The sequence below is a fragment of the Rhynchophorus ferrugineus genome, unplaced genomic scaffold, assembly GCF_030347505.1.
Source record: "Rhynchophorus ferrugineus isolate W39M unplaced genomic scaffold, kcgeb_rfMv2 rfM2, whole genome shotgun sequence".
Classification (NCBI taxonomy): Eukaryota; Metazoa; Arthropoda; class Insecta; order Coleoptera; family Curculionidae; genus Rhynchophorus; species Rhynchophorus ferrugineus.
In genome coordinates, this window is record NW_027472581.1 from 24,917,366 (window position 1) to 24,937,509 (window position 20,144).

Here is a 20,144-nt window from a genome sequence, read left to right on the forward strand (position 1 = left end):
AAATATATTGTTATATTAAACATATTTGGAGTATTTTAAAAACGTAGTTAGATTGTTATACATGTGTTAGCTATTTGGAAGAAATGCTGTTCTGTCAACATACAATAGTAGTATTGCTGCAAATGTTCAACCCAATATGGACATATGGTAAGAAGAGCAATCTGGAGAAAATCCTGCAGTTTCAGAACATATTATTGAAGAGTGTCCCGTGGCACCTCATTAAAAAATTTGCCCAAAGACTATGGACTTCTTCATTTTTGTGATTTAAGACTATAATATTATTCATCGAACAAGTGTCACTGGGATATTAGTTAGTAAAAAAAATCGGAACATTTAAAAAACGTAGCATTAAGGCTAAAATGCTTCTTCTTCTTCTTCTCCTTTATGTCAATGTTGATGGAGTGCTTCTTTACCGCGCGAATTCGACAAAACCACTCAAGATAAGTCTGTTTTGAGTTTGTGTTAGTGCAAAAGCAGAGCTAAGTACTAGTGTTAGGTTAGCATTGTGTATAGATTAAACAAGTTCTTAAACAAAATCTTTAGTTTTCAAGTGATTTAGGACTGTATAATATTATTTATTGAAGAAATATTATGAAAATGAAACAGAGATACTGTAGATATATAAAATGAGGCATTTCAGAATCTCGATTGAAATAATGTCTTCAACAGAGAGAACACATGTTAAATACCAAAGTTCGTAGTTCGTATCCAATATGATTCAAATTTAACACGAAGATGATAAAATTTTTGACAAACCTTTCTTTTAATACTCTGTTGGTCATCATATCCAACCCACTGATCTCCATTTACGATGTAAGGGGAACCGTCAGCATCTTCACTTTTAAACCATCCTTCGTTTATTACCATATCACATATTTCGAAATAAGCCAAAAATCCAGGTTTTTGAGTGTAGAACCCTTCACGTCCTGGACCTTTGATCGGTGCTCCCACTGTTGTATTACTAGTGTATTGAAGAGTGAACGATCTTCCGAAGAAGGGTATTCCAAGAATGAGTTTGTTGCTGGACAGGCCTTTCTTCAACCAATATTTCACCGCATAATCCTAGAAAAATAGTCTATACCATTTTGAACAGGATTTAATTTAATTTCCTTACCGCATTGATGAAGATATTTACTCCATCATCGGTGGGTCGAGTATTCAAGTTTGCGTGATGATCAGTGATCGGATCACGATCACGATGAAAGTCGTACGTTTGCAGATTCACGAAGTCGACTATTTCGTTCAACTTTGCTGGGTAATACCCGTCTTCCACTCTAAATCTCGAAGCAGGTGCTGATAGGGCCACTATTAAACCGGACTTTTTAAAGATTTCTGATAATTCTTCCATGAATAGTTGGAAATATTCTTTGTCAGCTGGTTGGCCACCGAATTCTTCTGCACCTATAACAAATTATAAAGAAATTTTGATAATTTATAATACAAGTTTCGGTTATATTAGAAGATTCGAATGAATGATAATGTAAATGAATTATTTCAATATGGAAAATAAAATTCAGTTTGTAAAGAATCATATTATAAAATATTTTCTTGGGTGCCTGTATGTGTTTTGATCAGCTATATGAGAATTATTAACGTAAACAACCGTTAATCAGTCTAACTGTTTAACTGGATGGTCTTGATACTTGAAAAAATTGGAAGATAACAAATTGAACTTACTGAACGGAAACCCAGAGCAAAGTTCTAAAGAACCTTCAGGTAGCTTAATAGTTGATGTATCAACTATTTCCAGATGTTCATTGGCGATATGAAAGATACAAAAGGGAGTAAAATGGCTACTATTACTACATGAAATGTTATTTCAAACAATTTCAATATCGTGGTTACATTACCGCTAGGCAAAATAGAATTTTATTTGGCATATTATTACTGGATTTTAAAATTGAAAACTAAATCTACTACGACTATCTCAAGCGCAATAATGATGGGTTACTCCAATTCATTCTGTTAAAATGTTCATGACCGTACATTCTTACTGTATAGGGTATGTGATCAGCAAGGTAGTATACTGCTATCTGCTAAATCCGAATGAAACAGTTACTGCAGATGTTTATCGAAATTAATTAAGTTATACTATACATTGCAGGACTTGCACTGTTGCAGTTTGAATGGAAAGTTTTGTCGCACCCAGTGTAGTTACTAGACATAGGGCCTTTTGATTACTTGTTCAGGTGGATGCAACATAACTTGATTGGAATTGGGTTTTAAAATGCTGAAGATGTGCGAAAATGGGCAAACCAAAAAATATCGTTTTTTTTTCGATACGATATCGCTATGATGTCAGAAACATGAGAAAAGTTATTGAAAATTATGGACAATATTTTGAAAATGTATATTGTACAATTTTTCTCTTAATAAATGCCATTTTAAAATGAAAAAAATTATCATAATTAATGAGAGTACCTATAATAAACAACAATTTAAAAAAGTAATTTGTAAAAGCAAGAAATAATAGAAAATAGAAGACGGATGATTCAGAAATTTGTTAATGATCATTTCAGAGAAGAATCAAATTAAAATAAAAAAACAGAAAGTATAGAGTATAAATCCGGTTAAAAATAAAATACAATCTAAAATCAGCACAGATGACTAAGTTGAGATAAATAAAACAAATTAAAAATCAAAGAGAATATATAGATATGGTCTATCCAAAGTTGCTGTGAACATACGTCATCAATTTATATAATGTCTTGCCTGCCGCAATTTGTAAATTTGTTTTAGAATCAGACAGTATGTTCCCCCTCCTTTTAGTTTAGTTAAAATAGACGAAATGCTGTCTGATAAGTTCGAACATGTAACTGAACCAGCCTGTCAAAGTCGTCCGGTTGTCAAACGTATGCAAAATTCTTCAAAACAAGAGAGGTTATAAACCGGCAAACGTTATTTTAACGCTTTACTTGTTTTGATAAATTCAAATCTCTGCTGATTAAAAATGCTGATGTTAGACAGAACAGATTGCGTCTCTAATCAGTTACTTCGAACATAAACAACAACAAACAAAAATTCGTTAAATAGGTACGCATTTTATTCAATTGAAAGAAACGGGCCTCATACGAAGTGGGTGACGAATCAAAATGGTGGTGGACGTGGTATCGGGACCGGGCGATGGGAATGCTGAGATGTATACTTTTTGTATACAAAGGCCGGCGCCTTGACTGGGATTAATGTAGTTTCTTAGAGTCTCTCGAAGGGAACTTGTCGACGTAGTTAATAGACGAGTGTTATTGTAATCACCGTTGTAATTACCTATGTTATCAAGATAGTGACCAATATAATGTTTTGTTGAACATCTGTGTTTTATTTACCAAGAAATAAAAGTATTTCTTACACTTGATGTTAGCTCTATCAGAGATCAAATATATGAAATGTATGAAAACAGCGACAGGCAATTTTATACAATTATTTCAGAGGAATTTGTCTGGAAGGTATCTATAGTTAGCTTAGGGCTATGCGATATGGTCTTTCAGGCATGCAGTATATCTCTGTTCAGTATTAGGTAATATATGATTTAAATGGTATAAAGATAGCCCACGAAGAGGTCTAATGAAACTTATTATAAAATGCATTGAAACACAGAGTTGAAGCGGCAACATTGTGGAATCACAAATTTAGATGACGTATGTTCACACCAACTTTGGATAGACTGTATATAAGTTTAAAGAAGACATGAAAATAATTAACTGAACTAATTATATATTGATAACATAAGTCTTACCTGGGTATTCCCAATGAATCTCGATACCATCAAAGTTATACTGTCTGATTATGCTATAGGCTGATTTGATGAAGTCCCTTCGTTTGCTAGCGCTGGAAATCATGCTGGAGAAACGATGGGGAGCATCCTGGCGAGTTCCACCAATAGCCAACAAGACCTTCAATTGCGGATTAAAACGTTTCAATCCTGTTACAGCTTTATATCCACCTATAAGTGATTGCAATTTATAAGTAACCCATTCATACTCTCAATGTTTAATACCTTGGACGATATCAAATTCTTCATCATTGGATACAATAGTGAACTGATAGGGATCCATGGAGGCAAAGGCGTAAATAATGTGGGTGCATAGGTTGGGATCCATGTCCTCAGCGGAGAATGTAAGCGGTGGTTTACGATAAGCTGCGGCTGCTTCGATATAACAGATGATTTTTTTCTCATTTTTATCTTCGACATTTCCTGAAACAATGATTATTGTATGATTACGATTAAATTATAATGATTATATAATAATCTAGATATTTTCTGGTAATTTATATATTATGTTAATGACATTAATGCAGCAAAATTTTATTCTATTTTTATATCTCCGGTCTCATGAGTCCTGACTGTATCTTTAAGGTTACGATAAAAACATTATGATAATATACATTGTAATTAAATAAATTGATGTAAATCCATATAAAATTAATTTTGGTATCGCTATTTTTTGTAAAAATTTATCATAAATCAGACAATGCAATATTAATATGGTTTTTCTATTTGCTAAAATAATGTATTGGTTTTAGAAAATTATTATTATGTTTATAATATATGTCATAATTTATGTATTTGGTTGGTATAACTAATGTGTTTTTTCACAGTTCCGAAGAATTATTGTACAACAATGCACTATTTTCGAGAACTTTTGTATAAGAACAATTTCTTAAATAAAAAAGTTAAAAATAATCAAGAGCTCATTCTAAATGAAACCATCATGGGATATTGCCATTGATAGTATATGATTGACAGCTTGGACAGATAATTGACTTCAGGCAGACAATTAAAATTAATGACTAGTGACCGATAATACGTTGAATAATATTATAATATGAATGATTTAAATTTAAAAAATAATCTGCAGTTCTTACTGTGTCTGCATTTTACATCTATGACTCTGAAGAAGAGAATGTGAGAACAAACAACAAAAGACTAAAGCGGAACTCCATACTCGAATATCACTTAAGCTAAAATATCAACTCAGTAGATTTTATTTATTTCAGTTCATTATGAGGTTACCTTAAAACCATTTTAAATCATTAAAATTGATGATCACGTTTATTTCGAACATCTCGAGTGCCCTGAGTATCTACAAGGATGAATAATAATTAGCAATAAATTCTAGTTTTGTATACAAAAAAATAATTTGCATTAAATTTTTTTTAATGGTTTCTCAAGCACTTTTACAGTACCTTCATAGAGCAGCAGTGATATCATATATTTATATCGTTCATGAAGACTTAATTGCAGAGGAAATTTTGAATTATTTAGAAAAATTTTAAAAAATGAGGAAGAAGAGGAAGAATTCACTATAATATTATTATTTTGTCAATCATCAACGTCATCAATCCTTTGAACAATTTTTTTAAGATTTAATTTAATCAAAAGTTAAATATTTAAATTAAAATAAGTAAATCTGTGACAGCGGCATGTAAGTTAATTGTGTAGAAACGTATGGTATAAACTTAGAATTACTAAATGAAATAAAAGTCTCTACAACTATTTCAGCTTTCAGTAATATTTAAGGTAAAGAAGATACCTTAAAGAAACCGAGAAAAACCTCATACCTACAAACCAATGTTTGGGTTTATTTACAATAATTCAACAATTGATCAGGTGCATAGAATTAGAGATGTAGTTGGAAAAGCCTATGAAGGTAAAAAGGTGTGTTCAGTTGTATACTTAGATGTAGCAGAAGTCTTCCATTAGGTATGATGGCCTTGTTCATAAGATAGAGAAAATGTTACTGAAACAACACACTGAACTATTAAATTCTTACATTAAATAAAAAAAAGTTAAAGCAGGTGTATCACAAGGAAGTGTATTGTGGCCGATTTTTTACCTACTCTACATATGTGATATACTGCAAAGGGAAAATATCACGAGGCTACATTGTCTGCGATGTTTGCTGTCGGAGACAATAGTGAAGAACTTACACGAAAATTACAACAAGATAAATGACAATAAGACATACATAAATGGACTCAAAACTGGAATATACAAATTAAGGAAAGTAAATCTGTGCATGTGCAGTTTACGTATAATCACAGCACATAAGTACCAATAACAATAAATAATACTAATATTTCATATAGTAATAACACTAAGTTTCTTGGAATGAATCTTGATGTAAAACGACACTTAAACATATAAAAAATAAAAGGAAAGAACTTGAATTTAAACATCGCAAAATTTATTGGATAAGCAAGTATTGAAGTCTGTACGGACATAAGGAATTCAATTATGAGGATGTTCCGCGAAATATAATATAAATACAATACAAGATTCCCAGAATAAAGTCTTGAAAAGTATTGTAGGTACACCCAAAAAAGAGGAAACTTATTCTACAATAAAAAAAGCTAAAGCAGGTGTATCACAAGGAAGTATATTGTGGCCAATTTTTTACCTACTCTACATATGTGATATACTGCAAATGGAAAATTTCACGATGGCTACATTGTCTGCGATGTTTGCTGTCGGAGGCAATAGTGAACAATCTACACGAAAATTAAACCAAAACAAATAACAATAAGACATACATAAATGGACTCAAAACTGGAATATACAAATTAAGGAAAGTAAATATGTGCATGTGCAGTTTACGTATAATCAGACCACACAAGTACCAATAACAATAAATAATACTAATATTTCATATAGTAATAACATTAAGTCTCCTGGAATGAATCTTGATCTATAACGACACTAAAACATATAAAAAATAAAAGGAAAGAACTTCAATTTAAACATAGCAAAATTTATTGGATAATTGGAAGAAAATCACAACTATCAGTACATAAAGAATTGCCATTATACAAGCAAGTATTGAAGTCTGTACGGACATAAGGAATTGAATAATGGGGATGTTCCGCGAAAAGTAATACAAAGTAAGATTCCCAGAATAAAGTTTTGAAAAGTATTGTAGGTACATTCAGATACTACATGACTGATTAACTTATTCACTGTCAATATCAAAGTATTACCACTTTTGTATAACACCAGAACAGGACACAGACTTAAAATAATCAAACCATTTGATCGTGTGTAATGTATTTAGGTACATTTAATAGAAAAACAACGGTGCTAATACATAAACATTATTATACCAGAGAAAACATGGGGCTATATAATATTAAGATATAAGATATAATATTAAGTTATTGTAAAGACAAATTTTATGTTAGTCAGCAATGTATAGTAATAATGTAAAAATTACATAATAATATGGTTATGATAACATATATGGTTTGATAACAATTCAGATTGTGCTTAAATACCAAAAGTCAAGTTAATTTCGATAATGTATTGTTATTGATTTAGTCTATTTCGAGGTTTAAAAAAGACAATATATCATTTTTAAAGTTACTCTAAACATCAAATGACTCTAGGATCTCAAAGTGTTTTATGACAAATGCCAAAGCTTTACGTAAGAATATGATATAGTAGATTTAGTATCCATAAATAAACAAGTTACAAGATTCTGGATGAAATAACAATAGCTTTTCTATCCTTATTCACTATTAAAATTTAATAACTTAATAAAATATATTAAATAAAAATAAAATTTTAATTAGGAATTAGTGTTAGCGGGAAATTTTAGTTAAAGCTATTTTAAAATGTTTGTATATTTATTTTTATTTAAGTATAATAATTTAAAAACAAAACTCTATATTATTAATTATAATAATAGGTAAAGATTAATATAAAAGTTAATTTGTTACTCACCTAAATCCAAAGCTCGTCCTCTATGTAAACCGTAAGGGCTTGCGAGTAGCTGCTGGTACCCGTAATTGTCAATTCTGTATGGAGCCGCGTATCCGGCAATTAATTGCTGAAATGTCTCGGCGTTCGAGTACTTTATAGGCGATCGGAACTGGGTATTAAAAGGTTCTTCTAAAAAATCACTCGGTTCTGATGGTCTTCGGCTACGCAAGAACTCGATTTCTTCCAGATCATCCGGAAGTAAGCGTTTCTCGATGGCGTCACGCAATGGAAGACGACGCGAACTTTCAGCACTGAAAAATAAAATGTTGAAGTAAATATCAATAACATTTTATACAATAAAATAAATAATTTTGGAGCGTATGACCAGAAAGTCCGAAAGTACAGTTCAGAGAAAATGTCAACATTAGTGAATATATTATTAAGAAAGCTTAAAAAATTTTAGTTTAAAACACGACTTCGTTCAATAGTTACAATGGACATCAACATCTAACCAAATGAGTTATATATTTTATATCCTAAGGAAATCGTATGAAATATAACAGGTCAGTTGAAAAGTCCCCGGCATACCATAGTAAAGCACATTTTTTTGGCAAAATTAGTTTTATCGTTTTTCCAAAATCGTGACACAGTGCATTGTCAGGTGAAGCAACACTTTCTTCTTCTTCAAATGCGGCCGTTTTTTCGGCGATTTCGTCCTTCAAAGGGTCAAATAACGCTATGTATGAGTCGCCGTTGATGGTTCTTCCTATTTCACGGTAGTCAATGAAAATTATTCCATGCGCATCCCAAAATACAGACGCCATAACCAGCCGACTGTTGTGTTTTCCCATGCTTTGGAGCGGGTTCCTCGTGTGCAGTCCACTCGGATGACTGTCGATTGGACTTCGGAGTGAAATGATGGAGCCATGTTTCATCCATTGTCATATGTCGACGCAAAAACTCGGATTTATTATGCTTGATCATCTTCAAACACTGCTCCGAATCATCAACTCGTCGTTGTTTTTGGTCAAAAGTGAGCTCGCGCGGCACCTACTTTGCACAGAGCTTTCTCGTACCCAAATATTCGTGAATGATATGATGTACACGTTCAGTTGATATCTTTAGAGTGTCTGCTATTCTATTCAATTTTAATTTACGGTAATTCAAAATCATTTTGTCGATTTTTTAAATGTTTTTGTCGTTAACAGCCTGTTTTGGGCGTCCACTGCATTCACCGTCTTCGGTGCTCATTTCACCACGTCTAAACTTAGCATATCAATCCTTGATGGTTGATTTTTCTGGGACAGTGTCCGAAAAGTCGGCATCAAGTCAAGTTTTTGCTTCAACTGTATTTTTTCCCTTTAAAAAGTAATATTTTATCAACACGCGAAATTCCTTTTTATACATTTTTTTCACAATAACAAAAGTTGCTTTACTCAAACTGTTATAATTCACGAACTAATGATCCGAGAACTGTCAAATTTATAGACGCATCTTTTGAGGGTTAGGGCTAACTAAAAAACATATGGATTTAATTCTTGTGGCGCTATATATGTGTCAGGCCGGGAACTTTTTAATTGACCTATTACTTATTGTTTCTTGACAACTCACAAGATGTGGCAACACAGAAAATATCATAGAAGATTAATCACTCTAGAAAAACAAATTAACATAGGAGAATTGGGCAGAGAATTTTTTTTTAGTTTTAAAGAAGAATGTCTTTTTAAATAGACCTTATAGTTTTCAACTCATTTAATTGTATTATCCTTCATACACTCATACATACTAGTTGTTTATAATCGACGCACAATATTTAATCAAATAAAACTAATTCAATAATTCGCGACAAGTGATTCCTTTGCATACGAATCACTGTTAGAATCGAAATTCTTCCACACCCAATTTATCCTTCGTAGTTGGCGCCATTGAATTAGTATTAGTAGCGTTAGAGAGTAATTGACACATATACTCTAAATTATTTTTAAATTGTAATTGGTTATCGTCGAAAAACGTGAGGAAAGTTTAATATCGATCTTTGAAGCGATCGATCTCGTGCGGTAGCAACAATTCATGCTCTAAAGAATGTTGAACAATATTGTTACTTAATTGTATACGGGAATTAAGTTAACTTTTAATTGTTGTTAACCTAGAAAATATTGTTGCAACGATGCGACAAAAATGGTTTGTGGAAGAAAATATCGAAAATCTGGCAGTGAAATTTACTAAATTAACTACTCACTATAATAGGTCAATTGAAAAGTCCCCGGCCTGCCATAGTGAAACACATTATTTAGCAAACATTTTTTTTATTCAACGTAATTCCTTTCAAGGGTGCTACAGTGATTATAGTGACCCTCCAACTTTTCAATACCATTTTTGTATTACGATTTGTTCTTTGCTTCAAAATAGGCCCGAGTTTCGGCTATCACTTCTTCACTCGACGAAAATTTCTTAGCAGCGAGCATTCTTTTGAGATCTGAGAACAGGAAATAGTCGCTGGGGGGCAGATCTGGAGAATACGGTAGATGAGTAAGCAATTCGAAGCCCAATTCATGGATTTTTGCTATCGTTTTCACGGACTTGTGAAATGGTGCATCATCTTGGTGAAGCAGCGCTTTCTTTTCCTTAAAATGCGGCTGTTTTTCGGTGATTTCAACTTTCAAACGTTCCAATAACGGTTGACGGTCCTTCCTTTTCAAGGCAGTCTGCACTGCACTGCAAGCACTGATGCGTTTTCCCACGATTTGGAGCAGGTTCATCGTGTACAGTCCACTCGGATGACCGTCAATTGGACTTCGGAGTGAAATGATGGAGCCATGTTTCATTCATTGTCATATATCGACGCAAAACTCGGGTTAATTACGTTTGATCATCTTCAAACACTACTCCGAATCATCAATTCGTCGTTAAAAGTGAGCTTGTGCGGCATCCACTTTGCACAGAGCTTTCTCATACCCAAATATTCGTGAATGATATGATTTATACGTTCAGTTGATATCTTTAAAGTGTCTGCTACGGTTACTCAAGATCATTTTGTGGATATTTTAAATGTTTTATTCGGTAACAATCTCTTTTAGGCGTCCACTGCGTTCACCGTCTTCGGTGCTCATTTCACCACAACTAAATTTAGCATACCAATCCTTGACAGTTGGCTTTCTGTAAAACTGTATTTTTTCAGAATAACAAAAGTTGTTTCACTCAAAATGCTATAATTCAAACTAATGATCCGACAGCTGTCAAATTTATACAAGCATCTTTTGATGATTAGGTCTAACTAAAAAACATATGACTTTTCAATTGACGTACGCAGTAATTTCCATTGGCGTTTTTAAATAAGTGTGGTTTGATGCTAAATGTTTTGAATTTTGACTTTTGCTATAATTTTCCAATAATAAACAACAGGTTAAAAAAATACCACTAAAACTGAGAGAGTCGTAAATGAGAAACTTTATGGAAATACGAGAAAAATAGCTACTATTAAATTAGAAGATTGGAAGGAAATGATATATTGATGAACTTGTTTTTTTACTATGCTTAGTGAAGGAGGGGATTCAAGTTATTTAACTATTAGAAATAAGGCAATATTATACATAGTTTCGGGTTAAGAGTACTTGATGCCCTAGACAATATACGCTTGTGGCCCCTCTCCTATCCATAAGTAAACTAGTATCACCTAATTTAATTATTTGCTATTCTGGTACTACCTACACAATAGTGATAACCTTTCAGTGCAGCTAAGTGCAAACAAAATCAATTATATAGAATATTTCATTTATTCTTTAGAATTGATTATGTACGACTATATGTATTTGGAGCTCTGAGAAATATTATATTTGCAAACGAAAATATTTAACTCAAAATTAAAGAATGATATCGCTGTTAAGGCATATTTTGATGGCATTTCTAAAGACAATTGGTTAACATTTTTCAACTATGGACGAAGATAATTATTGAGTGTTTTATTGTGAATACCTATTATACTATTTGCAATATTTACAATATTCAACAATTACAATATAAACAATACAAAAATAAAAATGTAATTTTATGTCATATGTACAAAATTAAATTACGAACAAAACAAATCTAATTTGTTGCTCGGCACCGACTTCAAACTGACCAGTTAGTAGTATTTAAAATAATATTGTAAACAGATAAATAAGTATAGGTAGGTATTAAGCTAAATTATAATAAATATAAGAATAAATTAAAGAATTAAATAAATAGTAATATATTAATAATAATATATTATGTATATATTTTAATTGAAAACGTTTTTTATTGTTTTAAAAATCTAAAATTGATTATTTTTTACTTTTTAGTGAGTTCTTTATTTATTTTTTGAAGTCACTTAAAAATATTTTTCTCTAAATTTTTACTTCCCCGATAATGACAATACTATAAGTGTTAAAATTTTATAAATGTTCTGAACTATACATAATAAATATTAGGATTTGACGGTGCAAACATTTAAATTCACTTTTCATGTCCAAATCGTTAATGGTACAAACACGATATATATGAATCATGGTCAAGGAAACTGTTGGGTGTCTACTTCCGCACCTGTGTCCTAGCCAAGGTTATTGACAGGCCGTATTTGACACAGTTAGAATATCATTCATTGCCATCGTTTATAGCCGAATCGGACGTTGAAGAAAGGAAACTCTCGATTTTCGGTTTTCGCCTTTGCCCGTCCAATTTAGGGATACTTACGTATCTGGTACGCTTTCCACCGCCGTTCTCAGAGGTAAACTTTTACTTCCATACTCCTCCAGCGTCATATAGGCTGCTTTCAAGCTGCCGTACATATCGATATCGGGCATGTGCTCCACGGAGTCTCTTCGGAACGTGGGCACGTCCAAGGGTGGTATATGTTCATCTCGTTTGACTCGGTTCGATCGGTGAACGGAGCTGCGTTGCTCCGTACTTTGGATGGCGATGAGCAGTGCCACACCAGTCTGAAAATTAAAAAAGGGTTTTACCGACCATATATCAACTACTTTAAATTATAATTAAATCTTTATTATATTATGCTAGTTGTATTTACAAAGAAAAACCACTGAAAGTACTCTCAGTGTCTAGATCTTATGATCGTTGACTTTCGTCAGTTTTATAGATTCTTTCTTGATAATGTCTTGATAGATTCTCTCTCATGATAAGTTACACCACGGAAGAGTAATTATAATACAAGATGCGTCAAACAAAAGTTTATATTTGTTTATGTTGTGTGAACACAACAAATCTGCGGTCGATGTATGTTAATCAGTAGTACCGGTCTTAGAAATTCAGTCAGTATGGAATATTTTTTCGGAACGAACTTTACAAAAACATTGATTGGGTGGCAGTGACGCATAGAACAATTCTAAAAAGTGTGAATACGCTTGAAAAGGTTGGTACAATACTGAAAATCTTTCAGGCAATTTGTGGATTTCATCCCAAAAAATTGTTGGTCCTTCCAGCAAAACCATTCATCGAGCCATTTTCTAATTTCTCCGAAATTGGCGAAAGTGCTGTTCTGCAAGCGCGTACATCGGGTACTGATGGGAAAACTTGATAGTCAGACGGGGAAAGATCTGGAAACTATTTCCCATTCCCAAGCTTCAAGTGCTTCAACCCATTCAAGTGGTTTCAACACTTTCTTGACCAATTTTGCTTTATGAGACGCGTTATCGTGTTGTAAAATCACTTTACCGTGTTTTCGGGCCAATTTTGAACGTTTTCGATCATTTTATGGTTCAAATTGATCATTCGTTGTTGCGATCACTATTAACTATTTCACCAGGTTTCAATAGTTCCTATTACGTCGCACCACTCTGGTTCCATAAAATACAGGCCTATTTGGCCTTCGACTCGATTGGTCGGCTTTGTAGGTGATAATCATGATTTTTTGCGTTTAGGGTTTTCAAAATAAATCCACTTTTCATCACCCTTCACTACTTGATGCAGAAATGATTTCCGATCATACGTTTGAAGCTGTATTTCACAGACGATTTTTCGATTTTCTATTTGCCAATTAACGTGGCAGTTATCTTCCCATCTTTTGGATTTTCTCAATTACTTGTAATCGAACGCTAAACGTTTTTGGGCCTAATAATTTGTATATAATACAGTATAAGTACAATATGTTATCTTTGTTTCTGTTTTCAAACCAAAGTAATTTTTATTTAAAAACATAACGATGAAAATTAAACTTAGAACATAGAAATCCATATGAACGCTTAAATAGAAAATCCTATTACAACCACCAGACTCTGCTTCTTCTGAATACCATTTATTCCAATAAATTCTATGAAAATATCTGAAAATGTTGGAAATACATAGTTCCATATCAATTTACAAATCAAATCAATAATATGAACATCTGGCATATAGACAATATCTATTAAGAAGATGTTGAACCAATATTTCCTTTTAAAATAGCTGAAATTCTTCGCGGAATACTGTCTAAGGAGTTTCCAGTAGAGTGTAATCCCATTCTAGTACCAAAACATCTGCTAATTGCTTTAATGACTCTGGTGATGGAAATCTACTACTCACTCTCTCAACTAAAATTATGTTGAGGGCTGGTGATTGTGCTGGTCAGGGAAGATTTTTTATGACATTCTGATTTCCTAAAATCAAGACCGAATCTTTTTGTCTGTGTGTACTGGCTCATTATCATCTTGAAATATGGTAGTGTTTGACAGTAATATGTTTATGTTACTTTGTCTAGCCTCTGTATATATCGCTTAAATGTGCCATCATTTTTTATATCTGTTATGTTAATTGTCAAATATCTAAATCATAATGGACACATCATTAAAATTATTGTCTTGTAGTTTACGTGTTAGACCTGTCCCAATGAAGAGGCGTTTAGCAGAATTAATTTTTCATCAATAATAGGACCAACAACCTCTTAAGACTCAGACACCTCCGCAATAAGAATGACCACTGGGCAGATCAGGAATGCAGTGAGAAAGAGATGATAGATAGCATAAACAATGTTAGAATAACACTATCGATACACATAAACATTATATTAGTATGGAAAATATTAGACAAATCACTTGAGTAAAAAGTATTGTACTATTATAATTTTTTAAAATATACATTATGATGAAATACAGCGGAACTTAATTAAAACACTTGTAATTTAATTAATAAGCTGGCATCAATCAATACATATTTTAGGATTTTTAAGAGTGACCATTTCAAAATAACAAATATGTGGTAAATTAGTTTTACTCATTATTTAGACGTCATCCTAAGATGAATCTAAGATAAAATTCTTCTTTCTAAACACATGTGTTAAGTCAATACAGAAAAACAGTTAATATAGAATACATATGAATTCCAACTGGGTAGATATCTTAATAAGCCAAATATTAAGTTAAACTTTAAGATGAAAAACTGACAATGAAATCGAGGAAAAAGTTTGAAGAAATCCAGAAATGGTTAAAGTTATATAGAATCATTGGCGTTATTATTAAATGGACCCATTTAACAATAGATAATAATAAAATTGACCAATCTCAGTACTAATAAATATCACGATAATTTGAAATCTTTTGATACTTATCTACTAAGATCCAAAATGGCAGTTAGTTTTAGTTTTAAGAATCACTGGACTTTATAGAATTTTTGGAATGTATAGAATAGTTATTTTAATAAGTTCCTTTTGCAACATATGATTCTATTACTTGATCTAATGGTCTGAAAGTTCTTTGAGTGTTTGACCTGTTTTGATAAAATTAGGCAAGACTCTGGGCCAATGGGCAATAATGAATGGTAATAATGTTATTGTTATCCCATGATTAGCGTCTGAATACACTGAATAATTCAATAATGCTAAATGGTTAATTCAAATTTTATGATGGTAAATGTTAAAAGCATCGGATTTAACAGTTATTTTAGATTGAGTTGCTTACATTGATATTTCGCAGTTTCAGCAAAAGATGTCGCTGATCAAAATACACGCAAAAACCTATATGTAAAAAATGAACTATTGTCTATTTAAAGTTTTTTTTTACAAAGGTCATCAAGATGTCTAATGTATTGCCTGTCACAATTTGTAAATTTGTTTTAGAATCAGACAATATTTTCCTTGTCATTTTATTCTAGTTAAAAAGAGACACAATACTGGCTGATTAGTTCGAACACGTAAACGAATGAGCCTGTCAAAGTGGTCCGGTTTTCAGACGTATTAATTATTGAAAGCAATAGTGGTAAGAGATTATATTTCTAACCTATAAACTATTGTGGCTGTATAATTAACTGTAGTTTTTAGATGTACTATAATGTAAGAATACATTATATTTGATAACATTTTTATTCAATTATATTATTTAGATTAGAATTTTGTTGTATGTCAATGCCAAACTGAGCTAAAACAAAAAAAAATGTTGATGCGTCAACATTACTTGTTAATGTCACAAATTTAAATGACGTATGTATAAAATATCTTTGAACATACTATATATGTAAATTATCTAAATCTAATAGGATAATAAATAAATAATTAATAATGAGCTAATATATGTAATATATTATATATTCCCTAATCGCAAGAATATACGAGGGTCACTATTTATATTTCGGGAATTGGCAACAAATTTGGCATTTTTGACGATATACGTACTCAGAACATTTTGTCGCACGGATGCTATTTGTTTATTTTATATTTAGTTAAAGGTTTCGTCTCGGCAAAAAATGGAACTGAATCGTGAACATTTTCGTGCGATGATTTTTGACGATTTTCGTCGTGGATTATCATAACAAGGGTGCATCAATCAACTTAATTTGACTTTTGGCGACGAAGCTCCATTAAAAACCATCGTATGTCGCAAGGTCATCCAATATCGGCTGTTGTGCCAGAAAACATCGATGCTGTATGAGAAATGATTAAGCAAGAACGTCATGTTACCTATTGTGAGATTGATCATCCATAATGCATCCCTAAGCATTAGTTCCACCAGCATATATGCGATTTTATATGAACACTTAGCTGTGCGAAAGTTATGTTCGCGTTGGATCTCACACAATTTGACAATTGCTCAAAAAAGGCTCGTGTCGATTGGTGCGAAGAAATGCTAAGAAATACAATCGCGGTGCTTCGAAATACGATTATAAAATCGTGACAGGTGACGAATCATGGATATATTCGTATGAGCCCGAAGCTAAGCAGCAGTCGATTGTATAGTTGTACCAAGATGAACCAAATCCAACAAAAGTTGTTCGTCCACGATCACTTCAAAGAAAATGGTGGCCTGTTTCTTCGTGAAAATTGGTCATTTTGCAACAGTGCCGCTAGAGAATCATAGAACAGTAAATTCTGATTGATCCACAACCATTTGTTTGCCAGAAGTCTTCGGTGAAATAATGAAAACAAACAAGAGACGCCGGATTGTTCTTCATCTTTTCAATGCGAACTCTCACACATTGGCTCAAACAAGAGACTATTTGAGCACTCAAAGCATGGAATTGATGGGTCATCCGCCGTACAGCACTGATTTGGCACCCAATAACTCCTTTTTGTTCCCATCCGAGAAGAACGTCAACGATTTTCATCGTCTGAAGAAGCTATCGAACCGTTCAAAAATCATGTTTTGAAGATACCTTATTCGGAATGGAATAAATGTTTTGAAGAGTATGCAAAAGTGTATCGATCATCGTGGCGGGTACTTTGAAAAATTATAAAAATATATCAGCAGCTTTGTTTTTTTTTTCTATTCCCGAAATATAAATAGTGACCCTCGTATAAAGAAAATGAATTGATTTAACTACTTACATTTAAACATTTTAGACCTGAGATATATGAAATACTGCTATGAAAAATCAAAACTGATGATTAAAATGCACATCAGCTATTTACTAATTACGTGTTCCTTTCAATACGTATAATTTTGTTAAAAAGTAAAGAACACATAGTTAAACTTAAAGAAGAACGAGGTTAGAAAAAACTTAGTTCGTTAAAAGGACTTTCAGATATAGCTAAAGTAATATGTTAACAAGCATGTCACATTCTAGTTCGAATAAAGTAGTGATTTTTTACTTCATTATTTCGAAATGAAACAAATGATATGAAAAATAATCATACTTTAGTAGAAATATGGAGCATGCTTTAGCTTAAAAATCTGCGAAACTACTCAGACAGCCTACAGAGTCAAGTAAATAAGCGTCAGAGGAATTGGTCGATGAAGAATAATTTTAAGTATTATCTAAATATTTCTGTAATATATTCTAATTTGTTCTGAAAATTGTCAAAATTATATTTTTGTATCAGAAAATATTATTTTATATATTTTTAATAAAAAATTTGTCGGCTAACACGTTAATGACATTCAAGGGAATTGCTTTGACCGTGGATACATCGGCTTCAGAACAGGACAGAAAATAAATTAAATCGTCCTAATTAAATTTCAGACAGCTTCGCCGATACAGTAACGGTCACTGGAAGAATAATTAACACACATTTAATTACAAGCCACCTGATGACAACTTCATTCCGTTGCTTCTTTTGTCTAAAAAATATCAGTCAATTGGAAGAATTAAAGTTTTAATCGATCGATTCAGTCCACTGTCTTTCTTTTTTTACAAAAAGTACAGAAAAAGGCGTACATCAAGTGCACTGCACTCGACTACATTTAATCACGTACTTCTACACGAACTGGTTAATAAAATGACGGTGTTTATACACTTCAGTATCCCATAGCTAACGAAATAATACCTCCATTGATTTGAAAGGATAATAAACGTCATCGTTCGCCAATATTAAGTGTGCGTTTGTTTTATCAAAGCCATCCTAGACCTGAGTTAAGGTGAATTTGACAATTACATTGTTACAACATCATCTTAATCAGAAATTAAAATTACGATTTGTTAAGAAATAACAGCATTATAATGGAAATTTCGAACCATTCAGTCGATTAAATTAGTATAAATGTACCGTTTGTTTTTTTTTTTGTCAGATATTTCGTATTTTGTTTGTTTTTGCATAGAACCTTATTTGATTAATATGATAATAAATTATCAATGCGAAACAACAAATCTTCGATGTATTTTGCATTTTTTGTTTGTAATGCAATGAGTTCATTGAGATTCCAAATTGGGCGCTCTATTCTTTTTTTCATATAATGAGTAACCTTATGAGTCATTTGAAATGTTTTTATGTTTTAAATGTATTCATTACAAGTTTTTGTTTCAGAGAAATATGCGAATTTTATTAGAAAATGAATACATGCGCTAGTGTATGAATATTTGTGCTAATTTGTCAGCTAATTGCAGTGTCATCATTAATTATTTGACATACCGTGATATATACACATAACTTTTGGACCGTTCATTGTTTGAATCAATTTGTTGTGGTCAATTCTAGAACACTTTATCCTGTACATTCTTTATTAAATTCTACTATGGTTAACATTCGGTAAATATCTGTTCTGGCTTCAGATATTGTCAATTTTTAATTTTTTGTGTTACCATCGATTTGCGTCTTTGAACCAAACTTTTAATTTTCCAACAAACGAAATTTCTTACATGTGTTTTCTAATATATTCATTGATTTAGTTCTGATGAATTTGGTATGGAGGGCAACACTCAAAATCTGACCAGACATTGCAGCTAAAACAACCTTGAACTTATAGGCAGGTCTTAACATCTCTACGTTTAAAGATCGTGTTGAAGCATTAGTAAAAATATGCGTTTGGAAAAATTTGGCTTCAGTTTTATTAATTTTCCCATTTCATGATTTTCCTATTCAATTCAGTATATTTTTGAAGGTTAATCCTTAACCTTTAATAATCTTAATCAATTGAATCTTAACCAACAAATAGAGTTATTTGAAAGTTTTTTGAAGATAGTTAATGCAGAATTATATTCCAAAAATTATTTTAATTATTCGGGTACTAAGAGTTTAATGACTCTTGTTAAATAAAAAATAGGCGGCTTATTTATATATAAATATATATAATGTGTTGACAATATAAATAATTGTATATATTTAATAGCATTTCAACTAGCAATAATAATCTAAATCCATCCTTTAATTAAGATTTTAGAAAAGAAAATAGTCATTGATATTGAATTGTTAAAATTAAAAACAATTTGACCGGCGCAGTGGTAAAGACGATGGGGCATGGTCGTAAATTCATGTTCGTGATTGTTTAACATTTGTGAATGTTCTAGGCAAGAGTGTAAAATCCGACAAGCAAAATGATGATCCCAGTCATGCCAGTGACCAGGCTGGGTAAGACCGGACGTCTTCTGGGATGATTTCTAAAGTTGGTCTTCGCCAGTGGCTAGGCTTAATGCTGAGGACCGTGGTTCGGAGCCCACGTTAAACTTTAGGCCCTGTTGAGATAAACCTATAGTTGGTAAAAGGAGACTTAGAGAGATATATATATCCAAGAAAAAGCTCACGTACTATTGAAGATAATTTGTCTAAGGCACCTGCCATATAGAACGGTTGAAG

General features: G+C 32.1%; 1 protein-coding gene across 2 annotated transcripts in view; it reads right to left on the reverse strand.

The window, feature by feature from the left end:
- Cht10 (Chitinase 10) overlaps positions 1 to 20,144 on the reverse strand; it is an 84,161-nt gene that overhangs the window by 25,483 nt on the left and 38,534 nt on the right. For both annotated transcript variants that reach the window (XM_076394396.1, XM_076394395.1), the window contains exons 3-8: positions 12,410 to 12,654; positions 7,718 to 8,007; positions 3,995 to 4,192; positions 3,734 to 3,940; positions 1,115 to 1,401; positions 757 to 1,062 (exon numbers count right to left, since the gene is read on the reverse strand). In XM_076394396.1, the coding sequence (XP_076250511.1) occupies positions 757 to 1,062; positions 1,115 to 1,401; positions 3,734 to 3,940; positions 3,995 to 4,192; positions 7,718 to 8,007; positions 12,410 to 12,654 (1,533 nt within the window). The remainder of the gene's footprint in view (positions 1 to 756; positions 1,063 to 1,114; positions 1,402 to 3,733; positions 3,941 to 3,994; positions 4,193 to 7,717; positions 8,008 to 12,409; positions 12,655 to 20,144) is intronic.